The following is a 19959-nucleotide window of genomic DNA, read 5'->3' on the forward strand; positions in this document are numbered from 1 at the left end:
CTGCATTATATTGAGAGGTGTATCAAATATTTTGGCCAGCTGAGTCAACACATGGCTGTGGTTTCCACATGGGCCGCCTCCTATTCATCTACCTCCTCTGACTATGGTCAGAAGTGAATTACACTTAACCTTAACACACAATGCACAACCCTTGTTATATTTATCTTTTAATAAAAATCTGTAATATGCTGTCAATCTAATGTCAGTTTTTTCCTATTGAATATCTTTTTTTTTCAAGGTATCATATCAAAGTTAGAAATCCTATTATCATGACAACACTAGAATGATCAACATAAAAACAAGGATATAAAGTTAATGGAAAATAAAGCCCACTTGATAATAATATAAAAAAATAACATTAAGATGGATAAAAAATAGGGAGAATGCCATAATTGATAATAGTAAAAATGAGATAAAATAAGGATGAAAATACAGTACAAAGAAATATAAGACAGAAAATAAAACCCAATTATAAGAATACTGTAAGGTAAAAACTAGGATGGCGCTCGGTAGAGCGCATACCTCCGCCACAGACCAACATTCCCGTGTAGTTCAATCATGCCTTAGCCAATATTAAACTCAACAGCCCTGTGTCACTCTAAATTTTAAAGCACCTATAACTGCTTAATCATAATTGAAGCTCAACAGATGTAGGATCCACATCAAACTGTTCTCTCTCATAGAAACCAGCCACCTGATGTCTTCATCAAGAATCCACGCTTCACTCCCTGAGGAATGTTGAACTGAAAATACAGAAAAACACCCTGTCTCGCAATGTCTCTTTATCTGGACCTGAGCCAAAAGTTAACCTTCAAGTTAATCCTCCATCCAAGTTTTGTGCAATCCTGTTGGCAAACCAACCAACCAACAAACAGACACGTGAAAACATAACCTCCATGGCAGAGGAAAAATGGATAGACGTGAGAGTGTTGTATAATAGAACATTTTAAAAGAAGTGCAGCAGTGCAAAACTCCAACGAGTCAAGTCTGCATCAGGAATTTGGCAGTAAGTTAAAGGTAAAATTGAAGAGATGTGTTTTTTTTAACTTTTTTCTTAAAAATATGTCCTTCTTGATCAAGGCACTGAAATGTTAAAACACAAAAGCCGAGTTTCCCAAACTAACACAAAGTTGGAGGCACAACAACATCATTGTCATCGATGGAGTGTAACTAAGTATATTTACTCAAGTAAGGTTTTTAAGTACAACTTTGAGGTACTTGTAGTTTAAGTATTTCTATTTTCTGCTACTTCACGCTTCCACTCTACTACATTTGTGAAGAGAATTTTGTACGTTTACTCCACTACATTTATTTGATAACTTTAGTTACTAGTTACTTGCAGACTGCAGATCAAATACTGATTCTGATAATCAGAAAAAAGCTGGATATCAGATCTGATAATCGGCCAGGCAGGTAATCAGATGACCCATAGTATACAGTGTAGGCCATATACAGTATGCACATAATATATGTATAATTTACAAATATGACTTTTGGGTACAACACTGATCATTGTACTGTGATTTCTCTTAAGCTGGACCTGAAAATTCACACAGAAGTGTGTGGGTGTGTCTACATGGCCTTTGTCATGCATGTGTTTGTATTAACATTGTTATTAGTATAATTTCAGTACATAATAAACACAAACACATGCATGGCAGCTTTACTGGTTAGAATAAAGTTGTAGATTTCTTTCAGGTGGACAAAGTCCTTTCTGCAGTTACAGCTGATATGATCATGTAAAGATCAGTCGGTTCTTATCAGTCGCAGACCAGCTCGAACGTCTCTTCACTCAGTAAACAAAGACCTAACAGTAATAACATTTGAATCCTTCTCATTGAGTCCATCTCATATCAGAACTGTTATGTTCAGTATTAGAGACACTGTCTCAACCAGCCTGGTGAAGCAAAAGACCATTTTATTCTTTTATGATCAGTTTGCTGCTTTGGATGAAGAAGATGGAGATATTCACAGGAAATTAATCTTTGATTTAATTACTCCATTATTATCATATCAACAAGCTTGTTTTCACTGTTGCCTCCTTGGCTAAACAGTGACTCAAAGCACTGATATTATGTAGGTCACATTGACGCTTATTAATGTGTGATTCTCTCAGCTTTGACACAAACGTGGGTTTAAATTGCATTATGATTTATGATGATGAATGATATTTTTGGAGCCCTTGCTTAGAGGATCCTTAATGGTGGCAAAAAGGAAAAGATGCTGATAATAAATGTGTTGAACAGTACGGTAGCTTTTTGCTTTCATTTGACTTGTTACTCAGGTGCAGTTTATCTCAGCCTTTGTGATGAATGAGAATTTGAAAAAAAAACATGTTTAGGGTTGTGTGTTTTCTCTCTGTATTATTACTTTAAACACAAACCCTCCAAGCTTATTTACCCAGATGAATTGTTATTGGCGACAACAGATTTAACACAAGTGCTGGTTTTGGCACCATCATTGCAATGCAGGGGAACTTATTCTGGTACGATGACCACACAGGATCGCAGTGAAGCAGCCTTTCACAGTTGGCAGCAGTGTCAGTTTGTATGTCCACGGAAATCGCTCTTTTGTCACAGCCCCAGAGAAAATGGCTCAAAGTTCAAGAGGCGTACCTTGACATATATTCAGCTGCTGTGTGCTGCTGAAAGTTGAACCTCTCAGGGCTCTTCCAGCTGCAGGACCGACTCACTTCTACTTATTATGATGTTTGCTTACTTTCTGTATACCGCCCTTGCAGGTTTGGCACTTTTGCTGGTTTTGCTTTACCTTAAAAACCCTTATTTTTTGCAAGATTTAAATTACGCAATTACTGCACTTAAAATCGGCATACGGCTGGGTAAATACAAGAAGAGCAAACCGTTTTACAGTATTTTGGATTGTTTCCTGGACAAAGTGGCGAGGCGGCCACACAAGAAGTTTCTGCTCTTTGAGGACAGCTCCTACTCTTACAGCCGGGCAGACAAGGAGAGCAACAAAGTGGCCAGAGCTCTGTCCACACATGCCCAGCTGAAGGAGGGGGACACCGTGGCCCTGTTCTTAGGGAACGAGCCGTCGTTTGTGTGGGTCTGGCTGGCGCTCGCCAAGCTGGGATGCACAGCTTCTCTCCTGAACACCAACATCAGGTCCAAGTCTCTGCTGCACTGCTTCTCCTGCTGCGATGCCAAAGTCCTGGTCGCTGGAGCTGGTAAGAATGAGATGGGCTATGTTTTGGAAATGAATTCCAGGTTTTCTGCATTGTTTATTTTGCAAGAGTTGCATAAGAAACAGAATGTGGAAATGTTTTTGGGACAAGTTTTTAAGTCTCTGCACACCAGTTTATTAACATGTGAACTCACATGAGTCTTCTGCAGGAATTAAATCTTCGTTTTTTTTGCTCCAGCAGTGGAAGAAATAGTCTTGTACTCAATTAAAAGTAGAACACGGTGTAGAAATACTAGTACAGAAAGTAAAAGTACTCATTATGCACAATGAAATATTTCAAAAGAAAGTGTGTTATATTGTTGGATATACATTTTGATCCATTCAGGTGTTCATCACTCTCATGCTGAAGCTGGTAAAGGTGGTTAAACTGCTTTAGTTTAAAAGCTGGGTCTCTTGTTAAAGACAGCTAAAGTTTTATTTTAATCTATAATTTTAAATCATAATTTATTTGTTGATTCTAAATATAAATCTGCAAGCTAAAGTTGTCTGATAAATGTAGTTTGGAGCAAAAACTACAAATATTTGCCTCTGAGTTAATGTGGAGTTAAAGTACAAGTACAGTTTAAGTACAGTAGTTGAGTAAATGTACTTAATTACTCTACACCAATAAGTTATTAACAATGTCACATGCGTATCCTCCTGTGAATGTCTCTGCATGCTGTTGGCCTGAATATATATCGGCTGATGATTATTTTATTGAAGATACAGATGTATTACAGTTTTTAGAAATGTGACACAGACTACATGAGACATTTGATGGTTGAAAATCAACTTGTCAGCGCTCTCTGGTGGTAATGGAGACAGTTAAGTTACAGTGATTAAAAGCCGGAAGCAGGGTTTGGTCTCAAAGGATGAGTTCACCCAAACATTCACTGCCATCACCCCTATGCAGACGGAAGGTTGGTTGAAATTTCTGGAGATTTGCAGCAGAAAAACATCTCTCCTAAACAAATGGAGTAGATGGGGATGTGTAATCAAGACATAAAAAAAACAATTGGAAAAAAATATATAAAAAGGCTCCATCAGCACGTCCGGCGTGATCCAAGACTCCAAAAGCCCTGGGACCCCAAATTGACGTGAAAAGACAAGATGCACGCTAACGCTTTTAGCTTAGCAGCTACAGTTAAGATTTTTGGCTTAAAAAAGGGTGAAAATCACATCTTTTCAGATCAGTTTGGGGTCTTGGGGCTTTGGGAACTTGGATTATGATGGACAAGCTGTAAGGAGCCATTTTAAAAACAAGTCTCCAGCTACTGCAGTTGTTTAGGAGAATACTGCAAAGCTGTTTTGCTGTGAAGCTTCAACTTGCTGGGTGTAAAATTACCCAAATCTTCTGCATAGCTTTCCGCATAGAGGGTACACACTAGAGACTTCTGCTGGCTGAGTGGCTAACTTCCAGTTTAGCCGTCAGCTAGTTGGAATTGAATAAAATAATTTAACGGTGCAGCTGTTTAAGACTTTCCAAATGTTATCAGACCAAATGGCTCAAACTGTGATTGTTATGGGGGCTGTGATCATATATATATATATATATATATATATATATATATATATAGATAGATAGATATAGATATATATATAGATAGATAGATAGATAGATAGATAGATATATCTAGCCTTTATATATATATCTATGGCTGTGATGCTCAAAAAATGTATCCACCATTTAACAGCTGCTTCTTGTAAGCTTATGGGAAAAAGTCTTTTGGGGATGGTGTGCATGACGTGACGTACTCGGTTTGGCCACTATGACAATTTGGCTTCAAAGCCCTGCGCTGTGCCTGGGGGCTTGTAGCGAACTAGCAAGCTAGTTTCTTCTTCTTCTTCTTCTTCTTCTTTTTTCCGTTTTATGGCAGGTCGCAACCATAAAGGCAAGCAAGAAAGGAAAGAAACGGAATTCATCTAAGAGCGCTAAATGTATTTTCACAATGTTACCATATGTGTATAATTAACATGATTACCAGTATTTAATTTTTGAATATCAAGGTTATTGTCAATACCAGTTTATCGTGACACCCCTTTTGTAGATTATGAAACTTGAGTAAATAATGACTAACTTTAATTTTGGGGAACTGTTCCTTTATTTGACTTCACTCCGCTTTGTGAAACACTTTTTCCCATTTTTGCATTCCCTGAAGCCTCCACTTGCTCTCCTCTCCTCTCCTCTCTCAGACTTGCGGGGGGCTGTAGAGGAGGTGTTGCCCACCTTGAAGGAGCAGGGCGTCCGTGTGTTCCTCCTCACTGAGCACTGCGATGTGGATGGCATTGAAAGCCTCTCTGATAAGATCCAGCAGGCCTCAGACCAGCCTCTGCCACCTCAGCTGAGGGCCAACATCCACCTCAAGAGTCCTGCGCTGTACATCTACACCTCAGGCACCACAGGTAACCTGACCTTCACCTCTGATCTACGTTTATCTGTTTAGTGTGCTGGCCTTGAGAAGAAGCAGGACTATTAAAACATGCTACAGTACTTCTGCTTTTCATGATATCTTTTAGGGCTTCCCAAGGCAGCTGTAATAAACCACGAGAGGATATGGATGGCATCTTTTCTTCAGTCTATTGCTGGCATTCGCTCAGACGATATCATCTACGTATTCTTGCCTCTTTACCACAGCGCCGGCTTTCTGATGGGACTTTGTGGAGCAATAAACCAAGGTGATTCATGACATCATAAAACTTCAAAACATGATTTCCAGGGTGCATTCTGGGTTTACTGAAGGTTAAACTAACATGTATATGACCTCAAGTTACAGGCTCTTTGGCTCCGATCACCACTGTTTGTATTTCAAAGTCCTGTAGGTCACTCCGTTTACAACACTGACTGAGCTCTGAGTGTGAGATAATATTGTTGAGGTCTGTGTATCTTCATTTCCAGGCGGCACTGTTGTTTTAAGGAATAAATTCTCTGCTTCTAACTTCTGGAATGACTGTCGGAAGTACAACGTGACTGTCATTCAGTACATAGGAGAAATAATCCGCTACCTCTGCAACGCACCAAAGGTGAAACACTGTATGCTCATTACTACTGCCAATGCTGCATGATCAGCACTCATTCGCACTGCTTGACCTCAGAAACAAAGATTAACCTACAGTGGTTTTACTACCCTTGTCTCACCTTTCTTTCCCTCTCCTCCAGAGAGACAATGATAGAGATCATAAAGTCCGAGTGGCGTTGGGGAACGGGATGAGAGCTGATGCCTGGGCTGAATTCCTGCAGCGGTTCGGGGACATTCGTGTCTGTGAGTGCTACGGAGCAACAGAAGGAAATATAGGCTTTGTCAACCATATCGGCAAAATTGGAGCAATTGGCAAGGAGCATTTTCTAGTCAAGGTATTTTAATTTGTCCCAACTATTTTTTGTGATGTAAAATGCTCTTTAAATACGGGGATCCCTATTTTTCATAATCTGAGAAAGGTGGACACTTTGCTCAGGGAACTTAGCATCCAAGGGCCAGTTTGCACATTAACATTACAATACGACAGGTGTTTGGTTTTGGCCTGGGGCTCACCATTAAGTTTCAGTTTTGGCCCTGCAAGGGAAAAAAGTTTGGACATCCCTGATCTAGATTATTTTGGTGTGAATTGTTGGAGAGAAGGTCGACATCTCGACGGACAATATCTCCAAAAGTTTACAACTCACAACAAAACAATCTAGATGGATAAAAAGCACTATAGAGGAAACATGTGTATACGATTTTGTGGTGAAGTGTCACTTTAACAAAGTGGTATAAACTTGCACAGCAGCTAATTGCATCATTACAATATAAGTAGTATACATACCGATGTAGTATGAATTTATATATGCAAACTCATGTTTTATTCTCAAACTACTTTTCAGATGGCAACTCCATATGCCCTCATCAGGTACGACACAGAGAAGGAGGAGCCAGTCAAAAACTCCAAAGGATTTTGTATTGAAGTCCCCAGAGGTGAGTTAGTGAACCACTCTCCTCCAAATATATGGCTTTCTTCCTCCTGGCCTTTTAACTCTAACTAATACTCATCCCGTGCTTTCCCCCTGCAGGAGAGACCGGTTTGTTGGTGGCAAAGATCGGAGCAAGATCACCTTTCAGTGGCTACGCCAAGAACAAGCAGCAGACGCAGAGGAAGACGCTGAGCGACGTGTTTGTGAAGGGAGACCGCTACTTTAACAGCGGGGACCTGCTGAGGATAGACGACGAGGGATTTATCTACTTTCAAGACCGCATTGGAGACACTTTCAGGTCCGTGGATGACACAAAGTGAACATGAAAAATAAGTAGAGTGCAGTAGAGCTGGATTTTACTCAAGACCCATGTATTATTCCCTTCATTAACACAATGTTAAAGAAAGTATTAAAAATAAAAGTCCTGGATCCTTCCTTAATCCTGATCCGCACCAAAATTTAATGGGGTCTAGACTCATCCTCCATCCAAGTTTCATGGACATCTGCTATGTAGTTTTTGTGTAATCCTGCTGACAACCAGCCAACCAACAAATATTTGAGATCTTAGACAAAGGGTCACTACAGGTTTTATCAACTCAGGCTACATTTGATTTTTGGCTGAACTCATTTTCATTACTGGGCACTGATTTTACGATGCTTTTTGAATTTGACTTTATTCAAGATCATTAAAGGAAAAAAAAAATTAGTCTTTATCTTCTCTCCCATATGCTGATTAAAAGTTGGGATCTCTTGGCTACAAGTCACCAGCTACTTGAGTTGTTTAGAAGAATGCTGCAGGGCTGTTTTGCTGTGAAGCTCCAGAAATGTTTTGTGACTACAAAACGTCACCAGATTTTCCATCAAGTGTGAGGATGAGTAGATAATGACTGAATTTTCATTTTTGGGTGACCTTTAAAGGCCTTGATTCCTTGTAGTTAATATTATGCATCTACTTTTAATTATGGCTAGTGCGGTGCCTGTTCCAAAACATGCCTGTTTGGAACAGGAGGATTGTTTGGCCTTCAATATTGTCTGAAGAACAAAGCTGCAAACAGCTTCACACACTACGCACTTCTGTGGGTCCTCAGCAATACACCCACCAAGTGCAAAGTCGATAAGATAAACAGTTGACAAGCATATATAAGGAGTTACTCCTTCCATTTCAGTTGGATTTCAGCTTTTTCTGCAAGAAGTGCAATTTCTAAGTAGAAGAAGCTGCAGTTTTTTGATAAATGTAAATAAATGTGTGACAAAACAACATCACAATGAAGTGCTGTAGTGCAGCAGAGATGTTCTCGTTCTACTAATGCTGTTTCCAGATGTAAGAAAACATTTGTTTGGTACAGACCCCAACAAAAGTCAAACATCATCGTCATGTCACTAATCCTGAGTCATATCGTAATCTGTCTGTCAACATTTTTACCAGTCATATGACTCATGTGAAATGATTATTTTTCACCATAGTGTGCAGTCCTAATCTAATTCCCTGTGTCAAATGAAAAGCTAAGTTATGCACGTTCTGTCTCTGTATTGTCATAAAATACAGGTGGAAAGGAGAAAATGTGGCGACCACAGAGGTGGCTGATCATTTGCTCATGCTGGACTGGGTTGAGGAGGCTAATGTCTATGGTGTAAAGGTGCCAGGTAATAATTACATTTATTTATTTATTTATTACATCAATAATTATTAACCATCATAATAATGAAGCGTGTAATCCTTCAAATTAAGTTAATTGAGAAGAATTTGAAACAGGAAAGCATGTATTTTAGAAGTTCTCCTCATATATACATACATTGCCGTATTATGGAAGACAAAAAGAACTGTTTACACTGTCATCATTAAATAACCCCCTCCTCTTACTTTGACCTTAACTGATCAGGACACGAGGGAAGAATTGGAATGGCAGCACTAAAGCTCAAGGAAAACATGGACTTTGACGGCAAAGCTGTATATCAGCATGTCAAAAACTACCTCCCCAGCTACGCAAGGCCACGCTTCATTCGTATACAGGTAAACAAAGTCCTGCTGAAACTCGCTTACAACATCAAAATAATGTCATGCAGTTGTTATATAACCATTTATTTCTCTTGTGCAGGATGCTCTGGTCGTAACTGGGACATTCAAGCAGATGAAGGTGAAGCTGGCAGAGGAGGGCTTCAACCCCTCCGTCATTCAAGACCTTCTGTTCTACCTGGAGGACAACAAGGGCTACGTGCCCATGACTCAGGAGATCTTCATCTCCATCGCAGAGGGAAAAGCCAGGCTCTGAGTGACTTCAGTGTTTGTTGTTGGACTGACAGCCTCAAATAGTGAATTTGATTTGTAGTTTTTAGGTGATGCAGGAGGCCAAACGATGAAGACTGACCTGAGTGTTTCTATACAGCACATTCCACGAGCTCCTTTACCTTCTGTGGGGAAGATTTAGTAATGAATTATGTCAAGGAATAAAATTTTATTTTGTATGCTTTCATTGTAAAGATTTGTTTTATTGAAAGATGATTAGTTTACACTGCAGTACATATAAATATAAACAGTTAAACAATTAATGAGATAGATTTTAAAGGATATCCTCAGGTTCATAATTTTATTTTGGGTTACTACTAGAATAGGATTACATTAATGCTTTAATTTAATGCTCAAAAACACATCCGTTTCCTCATACAGTCCAGTGCTGCAGCACTGTATTCCCCCTCTGTCTGAAATGCTCTGTTTAAGCTCCTGTCTCTTTAAGGCCCCCCTCCTGAATATCCAGTCTCCTTTGATTGGTCAGCTCAGACACGCCTGAGCCAGCAGCAAACAACAACAAAACAGCTGTGCTAAATCAATTCTTTCATGCTTTTACAAAAAAGCATAATAGGTCTTCTTTAAGAAAAGGATAAAGGCACATATCTATACAGATACATGCACATATACTTGTAATATAAAGATAATAGTAATAATGATACTATAACAGTCTTGACATAACACGCTTAAAGAATAAAATTGATGCAGTTACTCCACATTAAAAGCCGAATTAAGGAGGTTTGGGTTTTTGATTTCTTTTTAAAAATAACTAGGGATATCGCAGTTCAAAGATCTAAGGGGAAGGCTGTTCCTGAGTTTAGGGCCATCATGGCAGAAAGCAGCTTCACCAGACTGTTTGTGTAATACTTTATTGATATTTATAACATTAGTACTCAGTACTCATGGGCAAGACCATACCCATCTTCAAACCTGGCCATTATTTTGATCTCAACTACACACCTGTGACGTTTCATGACCGGATCTTGCACATTTGTGACGCTATCATGCTGACGAAAATCTGACCGCAGACAGACAGACAATATGTTATGTCCTGAAATGGACAGGGGAGGAGGGGACGTAACAAATTAAGTTTAAAGTGTTTTATATCTTATTTAAATAAGTGTTAAACAGGTCTGTGTTCCACAGTTTTATCCAATCTCAAGACTCGGTCCTTTCTGCTCGGGGAGCAGGATCCTCCTGTTTACCGGCAATCGTGGAACAGACAAAGCTACCAATTCGGCTTATACAACAAACAGGCCGAGCGATGGAAAGCACTTGAAGAAAAGAAAGAGGCAAAGAGAGCTGCCTCGAAAGAAGAAGAGACATGTGCAAGAGTGGTGACGAAGAGGGGAGGGAGGGGATTGATGACACACAGTTAAACTACACAGAGAGGTTTGAAATGCTTTTTAATAAAAATATTTTGAAAACATGATTACAAATGAGCAAATCAACCCTAAATCATTGATACAGTTAGATAGTGATCCTCAGAGCTAACTGTGCTGACTCAGCATCAACACACCTGGTGCAGTAGTCAACTGCTTCATTACCAACAGCTGAAATGATCGACTGCACACTGGATCAATTCAGGAGCTTCGGTGCGGTGGCACCCTCCAGTGGAGTGTGAGAGGGAGCTGTGTTGGCCACAGGAGTAGAAGACATACAGTTAGTCCTTCTGCAGGTGGAGGTCAAGTGTTTTTGTGTTGTCTGTGAAACCTTCAGTGGGCAGCACACCTGGTGCCGGCCACACTGAACCCACTGGTTGCAGAAACTGGGCACGCTGTAGAACTTTGTCAGTTTCTTCATCACTTGTTTGCCCAGAAGATTTGAAGGCATCTCTGTAATCTCATTCACAGAGTCAGGTCCAGTTGTTGACGGCGGGGGGACGCCGCCCGCATCATCTTTAAGACTAGGCTTTGGTTCAAAGTCGTAGCCAGACATCGGCCTGAAGTAAGTGTAAGGCAGAGGCTCGCTGCTGCAGCTGAGAGAGCGCATTGGCCTCCTGGAAGAAATCCAGGCCTTGTCGAGCCACAGCTCCACCTCAGCCTTGTCCAGCCCGGAGACCGCCTCCTCTCTCTCCTCCGACCTGCTGTCTGAGTCAGACTGTTGGTTTCCTTCAGCTCCTATCACCTCATCTTTCCCTGATTTTGGTTGGTCTGCATTGTTCAGTGCCCGTGTCTCAGCCAGAAGAGCAGACGCCGTTTTTGAAATGATGCTCCAGTCCTTCAGGATGTCCTCTGCTGTAGTGAACTGTGAGGTCACCGTGAATCTGATGATGCGTTTGTTGTGAATGTCTGCAGGGATGAGGTACATGGAGCCGGACCGGGTCAGTCTCCTCAACAGCTCCTGGGTCACTTCGTTTCCTCCCTAGAAGAAGAAAACGTGAAATATTCAGGAATGTTGCAGGGCTGAAAAGACTTTAAGCTTCCAAACAAAAGGCAAGCACATTCAGCAACATCATGTCAAGGTTTCAGCTCTCTTCCATGAACAGATATCGCTCAGCCCTCATCTACAGTATGCTCGATAAAACAGAGGTGAGCCAACGTCCTCCAAAAACATCAAAAAAATCATTTAAGTATCCAAGTATTATTCAAATGGGCAGTTTTCCCTTTTATAAAAGTTACACATTTTACACAAAATCTTTACTTTGACTCATCTAAGGTGACTCACTTAAACTTCTGTGCACTTTTTTACAACACTGTCCACAGGAGAGACCAGCTTGTTGGAGGCAAAGACCGGAGAAAAAACACATTTTCAGTGGCTTTGCCAAGAACAAAAAGCATCAAGAGAAAAAAATGGTGGTGTTTTTTGTGAAGCAAGACTTCTGCTTTAACAGTGACGATCTTCCAAACTTAGACAATGAGAGATTTATCCTCGTTCAGCATTTCAGATCCATTGATAAAACAAATTTAAACAAATAATGAGGAAATAATGGAGACCAGATGCCCACATGTGGAAACACTTACTGTTGGTTAGATAACAATGTCATAGTCAGGGCAAAGATAAAAGATTATCCCTGTAAACCTTTGAACGAGGTGTGTCTGACAAGTTTATACATCTCAACAATTATTAGCCAGTGAGCAACATGTTGCTTAACAAAACACAATTTAATGTTATCTTTGCCTAGTCACTGCATAGAAATGTTCAAATTTGTGTTACGTACTTTCAGACAGAAGACCACCAGGCCGAGGTGCCTCACAGCAGGAACCTCAAAGTTTGGGTCGCTCTTTATGTGAGACTCCAAGAGCTTTGCCATCTCAATACCCTGAAAAAAACAAGAATCTACATGCAGATTATGAAACTCAAAAACACATAAACTTTTGTTCGTCGTCATTGGATCTACAGCAGCCATTCACAAACTTGAAGAATGACGTGGCCCAACTTCAAATTGGGAAAATCTTCCGGGGCCCATCCAAACTTTAAATCACAACTCTGATCAACACGCTAGACTGAGCTGAAGTATTTCCCTAATTTCCCCACAGTCATACACTGTATGTGTCCGCTATCTCATAATAGGGCTCAATGATATGGAGAAAGATTATATATTGCGATTATTTTTACAGGTATTGCGATTACAATGAGTTATGATAATATTGTGTGAATAAAACCTGGCCTCTTAAATCATTTTCCTTTCTTTACGTTCACACTTTGTCACTGTAAGTAGAGATAAGGTGCCTTAACTCAATATTTGCTTCTCACTATAAGATGGAACATTTGTGTAATTGTTCCTTTTATGGGCAGTTATGGGTTGACTCTCTCACCACCTCCCTACACTCGTATTTTGAGTGTTTTTTTTCTTATTTCCTGTAGATATCTTGATAATATCGTTATCGTGAATTCTTTTGGCAACGCTGATCGTGTAGTGAAAATCTGATGTGACCGACCTGGTCTATACTAAACAAGCATGTTCCACTTCATCTGGAAAATACAACTTGTAGGCCGGGGCATCGCTGTAGTTTGTTGGTACTTTAAATTATATTTTGATCAATTGCTCATCGATCTCATGATATTTGATATCTATTCCTAAAACGATTTAAATGAAGAGAACTGAATGCCACTTACGTGTCTGATATGAGCCTGGAGGTTTTTCAGTCCAAAGGAGCGCAAAACAAACCAGAGTTTGATGGAACGGAAACGTCGGCTGAGGGGAATCTGCCAGTTCTGAACAGCAGAGGAAAGTAGTGTTGTTGCATTCAAATGATTCACTATCACGACTGAACCTTTAATTTGGTGATGTGTCATACCATGTAGTCCGTGGCTGCCTGTGAGTTTTCATGTCTGAGGTAAACAGGGTCAACAGTGAATGTCTGCTGCAGCTTATATTTATCCTTCACCCTGAGAAAACAAAACACATTAACGACCAATGAGCCACCTTCATATGTGCTTTGGATTCATTTTTTATGTCAGAGCTACTTCTGTAGATACTAATAATTTCCATAGAGGTGTGAAAGGCTCACCAGAAGGCTGTACAGTCAAAATGGACCATCATCCACTTGGCAGGGTTGAAGACAAACGAGTGAGCAAACTGGATGCCCTCCAGAGACCAGCGGAGCTCAGGACAGACGTAGGCTGAGCCAGCGTAGGCAGCGTCTACATGGAGCCACACTCCCTCCTCTGAACCTGTGATAAAGATTTCAATACAAGTACTGTAACTCTCCTAATGCATCTCAATGGATCAACACAATGTGTAGACTTTACAGGCAGAATCAAAGCAGACATTTTTTGGTGTAAACTTGAAGACGTACAAACTGGTCCCAGCTCAGAGAGATTGTCGAAGGCACACACTCCTGTAGAGCCCAACGTTGCACAAAGCTGGAGAGACACAATATCACAGTTCAGACGTGACAAAGTTATTTTTCAGAAACATATCAGTTCCTTAGCCAAACAAATTGTTCATAATTTTTAATATGACCACTGAAAATTGTCCACACTGAACAGTTAGAAGTACTCAGATCCTTTTTTTAATTTAAGGTACCAATATATTAACTTAACAATCCTCCATCATAAGAAAAAGTCTTGCATTTAAAATCCTACTTAAGTAAACATAAGTATCAGTAACAAGTATCAGTAACAAAATAAAGTATCAAAGTATCAAAAGTAAAAATACTTCTTCTGCAGTTAAATCTCATATTATTGTTAATTACATTATTACATTGTTATTACTGAATTTTTACTGGCCGAGGTGGAGCTAGTTTTGACGTTATATACTGTTTGGTAGTTTAGTTAAGGGTCAAAGCTAAATCTAAAGGGTTGTGAGATGATTGATGGGAGAGGAAAGAGGGAAAAAAATTTCAGAATTATATATATGATAGATAATCATATTACTTTCTCAGACTTTTCACCATCCCAAAAGCAGCAGTATTTGACAAGTTGCTTTCTTACAAGGTGGACCTTTAAGTACAAATACCTTAAAATTGTACTTAAGTACAGTATTTAAGTAAACTTTTGACAGAGGACTTTCAATTATCAGATTTCCTTTGAATGAATCAATGACAAAGACATTGTATGAATAGTTCCTGCTCGCATCCATGTTTCCACGAGGCAGTAACATGAGCTTAAAGATGAAATAAAGGTTAATATAAGCCAAGTTTCAGGAGTAAAGTAATATAATACTGTATGTTTTCCTTATGTCCTGTATCGTCATGCACACTGCAGGACATGATGTCAGCTAAAACATGATAAAACAATACTGTGATTATAAATCCTCCACACTCACCCATTATAGGAGTAGATGTTGGGGGTTACAAATGACAAATCCCCTTCAATATTTAACGTATGAGTTTGTCTCCCACAATAGAAACATAAAAGCAGCAGAGGACCAGGAGCATTATATTATATTCAAATACAAATGCAAATTCCCCAATTACAACCCTCGAAACCTGCCCACTTGTCACCCATGCCTCAGTGTCAAACACCTACCATGAAAGGGACCAGTCCCCTCGCCCTGTCCTCTTGTATGGCTTGTTTCAAAGTGTCTCCTCTCAGGGACAGCTGCTCATCAGTGGGCAGAAACCTGATCTTCACCAAAGAGATCAGACCTGCCTTCTCAACTGAGGAATGAGCCTTTAATAGCAGTCGAACATTAAATCAGTTTCTCAGTCTATTTCATCTGAATTATAGGAAGTTATTGTACAAGAAGTGGTGAAACTGACCTGATCTGAAGCGTAGGCCACGAGTCTTGAATTCAGGACTGAGTCGTCCACATCCTGGTCGAGCTCAGTCTGCAGCTGCAGTATTTTATCTTTCCTGGCTGCCAGCAGAGCGACCAGCGTGCTCTCACTGACAGTACTCTGACAGGAGAGTCAGGGAGAAGTGAAAGATTATAAGCTCTGAGTTACAACAAAGACAACTGCACTGTTACAGGTTTAAAATAATCAAACCTGCAGTACGCCTCCACCTCTGCTGTCAGAATGGTGATGCAGGAAGAAGGAGGGGAGCCCCAGTGCTTTACACAACCAGTCCAACATATTCATCTCCAGTTCTGTACAAGCTGGACTGGAGGCCTGTTCACAACCAGCATTGAAAAATGCATGTATTCAGATGGTATGAGTTCACTTCACCTGCTGCATACCCAAAGGTCACGGTTAAACACACACACACAAAACTTCAGGACAAAGTTGACAAATCGCTATTTCACCAATTTATCCTGGTCATGTCATCATTCCTCTTATTATTGGGTTAGGTTTAGGTTAGGGTGAAGACTGAATTCCATCCTAATCTTTATCGTGTTGACAATGCTTTTATTATTGTGAAAATCAACAGCCCTGATTTATGTTAAAATCCGATATTTTCTTCAAATTATAAAAAAAACGGTCTCTGAACAGTTTTAACTCTCAAACAATGCATACCGGGATTTTAATCAGTTGATTGAACTCTGTACAGTTTGTTCATACAACTCATTATTTCAAGTCAAAAGTTCTTAAGTGGTCTGAAAATAAAAGTAAAATAAAAGTTTAATTAACTTGAAATAGAAGAATTGTATATTTACATTCAGTTTATTAGAAAAGATTTGTCAATTATTATGGAAATGCTTCCGATGCAGTCTAAAATGTTAGAATTAGTAACACAAGTTAAAGTCTATAGTGATGTGATACCACATCATTTTGCACTATTCATTAGAAACAGGACGCTTCGGGGAAGTAGCAGGGTCTTGTTCCTAACAAACAGGCCTTTATTATGTGGTATCAGATCAGTGTATAGACTGGTGTACTCGCTGAAAACTGAGCTATATGATCATACACCAGTATGCAAACAGATTTTTTTTTACTGCAAAAGTAACCAATATCAATAATTGGTAAGCGACTTGTGTAACTTGTAGCACATCCATAACATAACATCCATACAGGGTAAGCAGTGTATGCTCTTAAAAGATGTGTTATAATTTATTCAAGGTTCTTCCCAACGTTATGAAGTTCGGGCAGGATGACTTCCAAAATTCCCCCGCCAAATACTTAAGTTTTCTACAAACCTAGGGAAATAACTGATATATTTTTTATATCTCTCTGGTAAGTACAGGTCTCTGAATCTAGAGGGAAAAAAACAATATAGGTACATGTATAGTTGTCCCCTTACCCAGGTGAATCCAACACAGTTGATGGCATCGGCCAGCATGTCCCCGAGCATGGAGGGCCATGAAGTCAGACTGGGGTAGTATGCATGCATGTGAGGGCTCTGCCAGTGAACCACCTGAGGGAAAAAAAGATGAGAAACACACATTTATTTGCCAAAGTTTCAAGTTACTGATATGATGATGGATGACAGTAGGAACTTACTCCTGGCATGATGACCTTCTCGATGTCGTTGAAGATACTCTCCCAGTCCTCAGCGTCTGACGGCGCACTGTCAGGGAGAAGCTCCTTCATGTAACCCGGCTTCACATCTGGAATCACCCTCCTCTCCCTGATGGAGCTCAGGTACTGTGTAATGTAGTCCACCAGCTCCTTACCTGATCAGTAACAGACACTGTAACAGCTGGACACAGACACAACGAGTCAGTATATTCAAAAGGAGCCTGTGATTACCTCTGCGGTTGTATTCCTCAGCCTGCATTCTTTTTTTTTTTTTTTAGATGAAAGCTCAAAGTTAGAAGCTCAGAGTTAATTTGTTGGATAACAGGTGGATGTAGTGATGCTTTGTGTAATCAGCGAAAGAGATCGCCAAACTATATAGACCCTGTTGAAGAACACGCCCTAAAATGATGACGCATAATGACCCTCACATGTTTATCTTTCCATCATTGGAGTGGTTTGGTGGCATCCTCCATTGACTCCACATGTGTAGTAAATATTTACCCTCTTCTACTGGTAATGATTTTCTTATACACATTTCAGTGATGCAAAATGATACTGTATTTAGTTTAAAAGGAAGAAATTACTATAATATAATTGATAGTTAATGTAACAGTGAAATACATCAGTGCCTCTGCACCTGGATTAAATATGCTCTATATTGAGGGAGGATGTCACAGTGTAATTATTCTAGGTTCAGTCTAAAATCATATATTTCATAGATTACAACTTGTTATATAAGTTATATGAAATATATTTTGGCATGTCGATAAACACATAAAAAATGTTGCAACTTTCAGTTACTTAGAAATATTAATAATATATTTATATAGATGCCATCTGTTCATCTGGTATCTAGTAAACAAAAATAAATAAATAAATAAATCTATGCCTGGTTCCCTCGACAAAAAGCCTGTGGGGTTTTTCTATTGGATTTTGGAATATGGCCGAAAAAAATCACTGTGGCCAACATGATATTTACACATTTTGTTCAGCAAGATAATCTTCACAGATGAACAGTAAAAGTAAAAGCTAATATTTGGCTTTAAACAGACTACACTGCAGTCACTGGACTTGAACGTCACCGCCACTAAGTGTCTCACTACACAATATCTATCACCTGATCAATGTACAAGTTGTTAAGTTAAAGTTAGAATAGTTTGTAACTGAAGTCGGCCTGTAAAGACGGACTAGTGAGTAGATGAGTCTCCGTGTTTGGTGTGATGTTGTTTAATGTCCCCGACGCATGTTGTCTCATTTAGCTATTTATAAGTAGCTGTTTTTAAGACATGAAGTGCTTTATAATTAAATAGTGGGACATTTTATGATGTATTATATGTCGAAGGGCAAAATGTGTAAATATCTTCAGCCTGTGGTAACCACAGACCTTATTTCAGGCTTTTAACTGAAAAACAATTCAAAAACCTCACAGACTTTGAGACAAGGGAACCAGAAGCGCTAAAATGCTAACTTCTGGGTTGTAGGACTACGAACTACACCACTCTATATGGTACAGATATAAGAGTGGTACCAGTCCTCTCATTTAACTCAATAAAACAACTAAGCATATTTACCGAAATGTCAAAATATATATTCAAGGTTTGGCAAAATTATTTGATTCAAATGATATATTTGCACCATAAACCTCTTAAACCTTGTGGTGCTCTGGCAGACAAAACAGTAATAATGTTGTCATCACTGATACAATTAACTTTCTCTGCTATTTGCTCTTCTCATCCTCCCTGAATGCATACAGAAGATTAATGTCAGAACAAAACAACATTTGTTTTGGATAATGACTCTTCACTGACAAATACAAAAGTCAAATATCAGGGCACTCTAAAACAAAATCAACAGTGAATGAACATACCGTAAAAGATAATAGGATGAGGAGGCCAAACCCATCTATGCCACAGCTTATCACTGCCTTCGAAACTCAAACACAAAAGCTGGAGCAGCACCTGGACTGTTCACACACTGTACATTGTGCTCAATATGTGTTCGCTCTCCTCTGGTGCTCTGGGGGAGCAAATGGTTGGACACAAATCCAAACGCAATGCAAACACATTAAGTAAGCACACATCAATGTCGACTACGATGAGAGGCAATCAATTCATTCTGTTGATTCAATGAAAGTAATAAAGCAGCAGAGGATGTTGGAACCAGTGATCCCGTTCATTCATATGAATAATAAACTGAGATGGTAGAAATAGTGTCTGCACATTGCAAATGTATTATTCATTAACGCTGCACACAGGTGAGTCTGCAGACACACTGTATCAACAATATGATTTTTATTTTTCTGTCTTGCCTTTTTCAGAAAAATTAATTAAAATACTAATTAACTAATCATTAGTTACTCTATTTGTGTACCTTCAAGTAAAATGAGATGTCATACTGACTAGTCAACCATTAAATACTAATTACTCAATAATTAAGCAATTCTGTATTAAAGTATGTTTCACTTTACTTAAAGGTTCATAAAATGAGTAACTAATGATTCAGTAATTAGTAATTAATGAGCCATTGCAAGTTTTTGCTACTCATAGGCTGGTTCATAGTTAATCGTGAGCAGCTCAATAAGAAAGTGGTCAGTGTGTCAATTCAGAGCTATTTATGGACTAGTCATTACTTTTATTAATATAGTCTGTTCTCTAGTAACTCATCATTATCTACTATGTAGTCCTTGAGCCACTTTCAGTCAGGAATTACTGATTAACGATTCATTAACTATCAAGTTGTTCTTGATTCATTTCTTACTC

At 39.3% G+C, this 19959-nt stretch overlaps 2 protein-coding genes across 3 annotated transcripts; one reads left to right on the top strand and one right to left on the bottom strand.

The window, feature by feature from the left end:
• The first annotated feature begins 2394 nt into the window (after nucleotides 1–2394).
• Nucleotides 2395–9600, top strand: LOC311255334 (long-chain fatty acid transport protein 2-like). 2 transcript variants are annotated; one of them, XM_084349733.1, is made up of 11 exons: nucleotides 2395–2485; nucleotides 2955–3187; nucleotides 5377–5586; nucleotides 5701–5859; nucleotides 6080–6204; nucleotides 6341–6535; nucleotides 7043–7133; nucleotides 7229–7427; nucleotides 8676–8773; nucleotides 9010–9140; nucleotides 9226–9600. In XM_084349733.1, the coding sequence occupies exons 1-11, from the start codon at nucleotides 2466–2468 to the stop codon at nucleotides 9397–9399; spliced, it is 1635 nt and encodes a 544-aa protein (XP_084205859.1). In that variant the 5' UTR covers nucleotides 2395–2465; the 3' UTR covers nucleotides 9400–9600. The 2 variants fall into 2 exon arrangements, with proteins under 2 accessions (XP_084205859.1, XP_084205858.1); XM_084349732.1 differs by having other exon boundaries at nucleotides 2398–3187.
• Nucleotides 9601–10802: 1202 nt separating this feature from the next.
• Nucleotides 10803–17459, bottom strand: hdc (histidine decarboxylase; the record flags this gene model as incomplete). Its single annotated transcript, XM_084352810.1, has 12 exons — nucleotides 10803–11777; nucleotides 12574–12675; nucleotides 13473–13571; nucleotides 13655–13745; nucleotides 13868–14030; nucleotides 14156–14222; nucleotides 15330–15473; nucleotides 15563–15700; nucleotides 15791–15913; nucleotides 16983–17096; nucleotides 17183–17355; nucleotides 17432–17459. 12 exons carry the CDS (start codon nucleotides 17457–17459, stop codon nucleotides 10992–10994), a joined length of 2028 nt encoding a protein of 675 aa, XP_084208936.1. The 3' UTR covers nucleotides 10803–10991.
• Nucleotides 17460–19959: the final 2500 nt, after the last annotated feature.

The sequence above is a fragment of the Pagrus pagrus genome, assembly GCF_965226575.1.
Source record: "Pagrus pagrus genome assembly, chromosome: 1".
Lineage (NCBI taxonomy): Eukaryota > Metazoa > Chordata > Actinopteri > Spariformes > Sparidae > Pagrus > Pagrus pagrus.

Bases quoted from the DNA above. Each gene is read 5' to 3' on its own strand.
- LOC311255334 (XM_084349732.1), top strand. From the start codon at position 2,704: ATGATGTTTGCTTACTTTCTGTATACCGCCCTTGCAGGTTTGGCACTT. The intron at 3,188-5,376 runs GTAAGAATGAGA...CTCCTCTCTCAG, and splicing joins AGTCCTGGTCGCTGGAGCTG to ACTTGCGGGGGGCTGTAGAG. The intron at 5,587-5,700 runs GTAACCTGACCT...GATATCTTTTAG, and splicing joins CTACACCTCAGGCACCACAG to GGCTTCCCAAGGCAGCTGTA.